This window comes from Varanus komodoensis, unplaced genomic scaffold, assembly GCF_004798865.1.
Source record: "Varanus komodoensis strain SLA01 unplaced genomic scaffold, ASM479886v1 scaffold71, whole genome shotgun sequence".
NCBI classification, from domain to species: domain Eukaryota; kingdom Metazoa; phylum Chordata; class Lepidosauria; order Squamata; family Varanidae; genus Varanus; species Varanus komodoensis.
The window spans coordinates 2111877-2118217 of record NW_025336360.1 but is presented as its reverse complement, the minus strand read 5'-3'; the positions used below and the strand labels follow the sequence as shown (position 1 = coordinate 2118217).

The following is a 6341-nucleotide window of genomic DNA, read 5'->3' as shown; positions in this document are numbered from 1 at the left end:
GCAAAGCAAGGCAAGGCAGCAAGGCAAAGCAGGATAAGGCAAAGCAAAGATTTGATTGAGTGAAGGTCAGGCAAGATGCAGGCACTGGAACATGTGACAGCAAGCAGGAGACCTGTGTTGCTGAGGTGAGGAGGGATGCAGCAAGGCAGTATGCTGCAAAATAGAGGAGTTGCAATGTGCTGCAGCTAGTAGGAAGACCTGCATTGCTACTGCAAGGTAATACATGGCAAGGCAGAAACCAGAGATAGCAAGGATGAGGCAAGATGCAGGCACATCTGCGATACTAGAGCAAGACAGCAAGGCAGGCCATGGCAAGACAAGGCAGGAAATGGATGCAGCAGGCTCAGGCAAGATACAGGAACTTAACCACATTTCTCAAGAAGACCTGCATTGCTGAGGTAGCCAGTGAAGGAAAGAGTGTGCTCTTAGACAGCTCTTCTCTTCGGGTCTCCCAGCTGGCATTCGTCATGAGGCTGAGTTCCAGCAGGGCCTGGGCTGAATCCTGCACACGTTGTGTGGTGGTTATTCTGGTCTGAGGCACCAGATAGAGCCCTGGAGCAGCCGACTCTGACGAATGACTAACTAGGGAATGCTGGGTGTGTAAGACTTTTTCCATTCTAAACCTAGTGCTGAACCCTTAAACACGAGACTGGACAAAACGCAGTATACATTGTTTTCGCCGCAGACAGCAAGGCACAAGTCTTGGCCAGCTGGCAAGTCCAATTTTAGTATACTCAAGATCAAATTCTTTCACATATGTATGCAGCCTTTCAATTTCTTCCTCTTCTCTTCCTAATAGATCTGACACTTATGCGAACTATAGGTGCAGCTCTCACTGTAAAAAGCGGCGTTAGCCTCAGGCCCAGCGGCACGGCCCTGCTGAGCGCCCGCGGGCCGCCTTTCGCGCACGCCCGCACGGCCCGCTTCGCGCCCGGGCCCGATCCCCCCGCGGCCTCTTCGCCAGGCGAACGGTGGCCTGCTCACCAGTAGTAGGTGACTCCGCAGCCGCCGCAGCGCAGCGTGGCCGGCCCGAGGCACAGCTCGCAGTGCAGCTTCTGCCCGCGGGGCAGCGCAAGCGGCACGAGCCGCTCCGTCCGCATGGTCGCCACTTCGTCCCGCACGGTTGCTAGGGGCGCCGTTGCCACGGTAGCGGGGGGGGCGAGGGCGGGACTTCCGCTGCGTTGCCGGAAAGAGGCCGCTCCAACCCGGAGTGAAGCGACGTTCACAGGGGAGGTGACGGAGCGCGCTAGAGCGACCGGAAAAGCCCCCTTTGGGCCCCGGAGCCGAGTGGCGTCGCTCTGCCCGTCCTCTTCTCCGTGGTGCTGACTTTCACGGCACGCCCTCCAAGGTGAGTTTACGACTGCGTGGCGTGCTTCCTCTCTGCAGGGCGAGACTTCCGGGGCTGCGAGAGGCGGCGATAGGCGGTTGCTAGGCAGCGTGACGCCCAATCGAAAAGCGGCGGCGCCCTTCCCGGAAGCGGAAGCGGCGGCGCCGGCGGAGACGATGGCCGCGGAGGCGCCGGCGGAGACTCCGTCGGAGGTCGAGGCGGCGCGGCGCGTCAGGGTTTGGGCTGCGGCGCAGCAGGCGCGGGGCCGGCGCGTGGCGCTGGTGACGTCGGGCGGGACGCAGGTGCCGCTGGAGGCGCGGGCGGTGCGCTTCCTGGAGAACTTCAGCAGCGGGCGGCGCGGGGCGGCCTCGGCCGAGCGGCTGGTGCGCGCCGGCTACAGCGTCTGCTTCCTGCACCGCGCGCGCTCCGCCTTCCCCTGGGCGCGCGCCCTGCCGCCTCACGGCCCCGCCCTGCTGGACGCGCTGCGCGTGCACGACGACGGCGACCGGGGGCGCGGCGTGCACGTTGCCGTGGGCGCGCTCCCGGGGCTCGTGCCCGCGCTGCAGGCTTACCGGCGCGCCAGGGAGGAGGATGCGCTCCTGGCGCTCGAGTTCACCAGCCTCGCCGAGTACCTGGCGCTGCTGCGCGCCGCCTCCCGCGCCCTCGCGCCGCTCGGTAGGGCTTCCCAGGCGGCCTTGCCCCCCTCCCGCTTTCTCCCCTCCCCGGGGTTGTCGGCCACAGCTTGCCCTCCTTTGTTTGGGAGCGAGGCCTGCCGAATTCGTATCACTGACTTGAGCTTACTGTGAAGTTAGTGTGCGTTGCAGCCGTATCCTGCCGGGCAGCTTCTCCCACCCGGACGTGTTGGGGTACTCGCCCATCATCTCCTAACTAGCCCCTCCCCTCTTGACTGTAGGAAAAGTTACATTGCCCGGAGCTGTTTAGATACAAGGCAAGTAAAGAGAGACATAGAGAATGTACAAAATTGTATCTAGCATAGAGGAAATGGTGAAAGAGTCATTTTCCCCCCTTCCAAGGTATTAGAACCCAGACGGGTTATCCCAGGAATCCCAGTGGTGGGAGATTCAGGACAAATCTAAGGAAAGGTACAGAGCCCAGAGTTAATCTGTAGAATTCATTTCCATAAGTTGTTGTGGTGCCCATCAGTTTGGATGGCTTTAAAAGAATATTGGCCAAATTGGATAGGGATGTTAGTGACTACTAGTGCTGATGGCAATATCCTACTTCCTGTATCAGAGGCAGCATACCTATTTATTTAGGATTATTCTAGGCCGTCCAATCACTTCCATCTCTGGATGGCTCACAACAATCTATAAATACAACAGTAAAGAATAGCATCTGTATCCTAAACAATAATAAATTAGATATATCACAACTGAAATAATAACCAGCACCTTAAATTGGCCCCAGATTTCAGTGGGAAGCCAATGGAGCTGATAGAGGACCGGAGTTATGTGAGAGTAACTACTGGTCCCCAACAGCATCCTGGCAGCTCTGTTTTGCACCATCTGAAGTATCCGGACTGTCTTCAAGGGCAGCCCCACATAGAGTGCATTACATTAGTCCAGTTGGGAGGTTACCAGTGCATGTGTTGCTAGGCAACTCTCATCCAGGTAGGATTGAGATGGATCAACCGAAGCTGAAGGAAGGCACTTCTCACCACCGCCATCACCTATGTACATACGTTGCTCAGGAACTTGGGTTTATGGGTGCTTTTGTAATCATGCCCTGCTTGTAGGTTTGGCTGATTGACTTCTGTTTGAACAAAATGCTGAACCCGTGGTCTAATCCAGTTTTGCTCTTATGTTTAGGATAGGGGGGAAGAGGGATGTTCCAGAAATGAGAGGAGCAGAGCATGCTGCCAATTTTCACATCAATAACCTGGTATATACATTTTGCTTTAAAGAGGAGTCTGCACTTCTCATGTTTACTTCATTTGACAGTATGGGAGTAAAATGCACTAAGAAAGTCATACCAGTTGGTTTGTCTAGAATCCAGAGTGTGTAAAGATGACTTAAAACAGATTTGAGCAGGCTGAAGAAATCTAATCTGGCAAAGAAGGCAACAAGGAAACTTTATCTGCATTTCCAGATGGAGGGATTTATTGTGAAGATCTGGATATTAATGTTTCTCCATCCAGTGACACCCATTCACACCTTTCACTTTCTCAACTTCTACCAGGTTCCAGTGCCATGTTCTACTTAGCGGCAGCTGTGTCTGATTTCTACATCCCTGCTTCCGAGATGCCCGAACATAAGATCCAGTCTACTGATGGACCCCTCCAGGTACGGCTGGAGGACTTGTCCTTTGGGAGGCCTGTAACAGAACTCTCAAATCCTGGATTAAAGGGAGGTTTTGCTCCAGCTTTTCATGGAGCCTCTACAAGAGAGTCTGTCATCTTCTTTACATTGCTCTGTGACTGGCTTCATCCCAGTTATGACTGGAATCTGGAGTTGTGCCACAGTAACAAGGGACATGCTATGTGCTGTGCAGCTGAGTACCCTGTTAGGGAGGAGGAGTAGCTCAGTTGGCAGAACTGTGCATAAACTATGGGAATTTAAAAGTCTGGGCAGGAGAAGAGCAGGAGATGGCTCCAGGAAGAGGCAGAAGCAGCAACCGCCGTGCTGTACGCATCCTGCTCTTTGTGCAGAGGCTCAGGCAAGCAAGCAAGCTTGACCCTGTGTACAGTGGAGGAATTGCTGTGTGGCCCAGAGAGGGCTGAGGAAGATTCCCAACCTCTGTAAAGCAAGCACACCTTAAAGACTTACTTATTCTGCAAACATGCTTTCATCCAAGCTCCTTGACTTCCCTTTCAGCCTCTGAAGAGGCACATAATTCTTAATAATTAAGTGAGAGCTGATGACCTGCTCAAAAAGCCACCCATAGTCTTTGCTTGGTGTAGAGCTAGAAATGTTGTTAAAATAGCATGCAGTGTGTGAATGAGCACATGCCCAATTACAGACCACTTCCCAATTCCTCTCTGGTGAGTTGTGAGAGATTTCCAGAAAGCTAGGCAGGAAAATACATTTTTTAAAGCCAGACACTGCCACAGAAATCTGTGAGAACAGCAAGCATTTGTGCACTGCTCTTTATCATTAAACACCCCCACTGGATCCTCAAATGAAAGGATAAGTCCCTGCCCCAAGCAGCTTACATTTTACAATGAGCTGTAAGAGGACAAGGAAAGGGAAGTGAGATAAATGTGTGGGGCGGAGAGAGAGATTCATATATTTCAGTTTCAAATGTGCTTGGGCTAGGTTATCATGTGGCATTAGGGGCAGAATAAGGAGTTGTGAAAAGGCATCAACCAGTTAGAGCTGAGGAGCGATTAAAGGACCTAAGCCAGGATGCCGTGTGCCATGTGTGTGTTAACTCCGTGTTTAGTCTTGCAAACGTTTGTGCCTTCTGTTGAACTTGGTTTCCTTCTTGATGCAGATCACAATGAAGATGGTACCAAAAATGCTCTCTCCTCTGGTCAAAGAATGGGCCCCTGAGGCATTTGTCATCTCTTTCAAGTTAGAAACGAATCCTTCCATCCTGATTGACAAAGCGCGGCAGGCCTTGGAGAAATATCGCCATCAGGTTGTGGTAGCCAATGTGCTGGACTCCAGAAGAACCTCTGTGATTGTGGTAACTAGGGATCTGGAGACTCGGTTGTCGCTTTCTGATGATGAGGTAGCTGGAGGCATGGAAATCGAGGAGAAGATTGTGAACCATCTTGAGCTACAGCACAGGGCTTTTATGGAGAAATAACTGCCAGTGAGCAAAAATGACTTCTTTGGATCTTCACAGCTCAACAGACTTTAAAGAATGGTTAAGAGGTGGTGGTGGTGGTGGGTGGAACTGGAATACTTCTTTATCACTGGTACATAGAGTATTTAATGGCAAGTTTACATAGGATCAAAAAGATGAAATTTTGACCCAGTATGATTATTTTTTGCACACCTTCACATGAGTGTGCTGCTGTTTGGAGACCATAAAATGTATATAAATGAGAGAGACAATCTAGAGTCATGGCTTGTCTCAGAGAATGGGATCCCAGTTTGTTTGGGCGCACTGGCAAATTACAGTCTTGATTACTGTCGTACGCTCAGATATGACACTTTGGTTAAGGCTTCCCAAGGTCACTGTTGCATGAAGAGACAGTGGAATGTTGTTCGATGTGAAGGCCTAGTGAAATGACACCCTTGTGTGGAATGGCTCCTTTTGTACAAAAGCCAGAAGTTGGGAGAATCCTTGCTTATTGTTCTTCAGCAAATATCTTGATACATGCTGCCTGATTGCTTCCTGCCAAAGGGAATGACTCCAGACAAGCTTAAGTGTTGTATCCAAACAGGGATTCTTGCACTGTTAACTTCCCTAACAAGCCAGTATTTGAAGTTGGCTAATTAATCCTGGTTTGGGGGAACAACCCAGCAGTTCGGTTTAGATGTAATGCTTGGCTGTATTTTGCTTAGTAATTGGCGGGCGAAGCTATTTCTGATGGTGGGAGGAGGAAAATTGGAGTGATTGGTTAGTGGGTTAGTGGCTCATGAGGTATAAGACGGGATTCTCTGGAGTTCTGGTGTATTTCAAAAGGAATATTCAGAGAGCGGTTTCATTGCATGCAAGGTTAGACACAGGCTTGCTGCCAAGCCACTTCAGTTGTATTATACTTTGTTGTTTTGTGCCATCAGGTCGTCTCTGACTTAATGGCAACCCTATGAATGGATGTTTTCCAGAATGTCCTGTCCATGACAGCTCCATCTGGCTCTTCCAGGTTCAGGGCTGTGACTTCCTTTTTGGAGTTACGCCATCTCTTCTTTTAGTCTTTTCTTCCCCCTTTTTTCTTTTTCTTTTGCCCTTAACTTGCATGATTGTCTTCTTCAGGGAGTCTTACCTTTTTGTGATGTGTCTAAAGTATGACAGCCTCAGTTTTTCATTTTTGCTTTTAGGGAAGGCTCTGGCTTGATTTGATCTAGGATCCCCTTGTTTGTCTTTCTGTCAGTCTAGACTG

General features: G+C 50.9%; 2 protein-coding genes across 6 annotated transcripts in view; one reads left to right on the top strand and one right to left on the bottom strand.

Annotated features, from left to right (window-relative positions):
* ZMYND12 (zinc finger MYND-type containing 12) overlaps positions 1–1337 on the bottom strand; it is a 14078-nt gene extending 12741 nt beyond the window's left edge. The window contains exon 1 of the mRNA XM_044452248.1: positions 985–1337. Coding sequence (XP_044308183.1) covers positions 985–1100 — 116 coding nt within the window. The 5' untranslated portion in view covers positions 1101–1337. The remainder of the gene's footprint in view (positions 1–984) is intronic.
* Positions 1329–5355, top strand: PPCS (phosphopantothenoylcysteine synthetase). 5 transcript variants are annotated; one of them, XM_044452251.1, is made up of 4 exons: positions 1521–1539; positions 3157–3229; positions 3527–3630; positions 4781–5355. In XM_044452251.1, the coding sequence occupies exons 3-4, from the start codon at positions 3538–3540 to the stop codon at positions 5096–5098; spliced, it is 411 nt and encodes a 136-aa protein (XP_044308186.1). In that variant the 5' UTR covers positions 1521–1539; positions 3157–3229; positions 3527–3537; the 3' UTR covers positions 5099–5355. The 5 variants fall into 5 exon arrangements, with proteins under 5 accessions (XP_044308188.1, XP_044308186.1, XP_044308187.1 ...); XM_044452252.1 differs by lacking the exon at positions 1521–1539 and adding an exon at positions 1985–2002; XM_044452253.1 differs by lacking the exons at positions 1521–1539; positions 3157–3229 and adding an exon at positions 1329–1348.
* The last annotated feature ends 986 nt before the right edge of the window (positions 5356–6341 follow it).

Excerpts from the sequence above, each read along its gene's own strand:
- PPCS (XM_044452253.1), top strand. The coding sequence starts at position 3,538 with ATGTTCTACTTAGCGGCAGCTGTGTCTGATTTCTACATCCCTGCTTCC. Across the intron at positions 3,631-4,780 it reads CTACTGATGGACCCCTCCAG|ATCACAATGAAGATGGTACC; the intron begins GTACGGCTGGAG and ends TTCTTGATGCAG.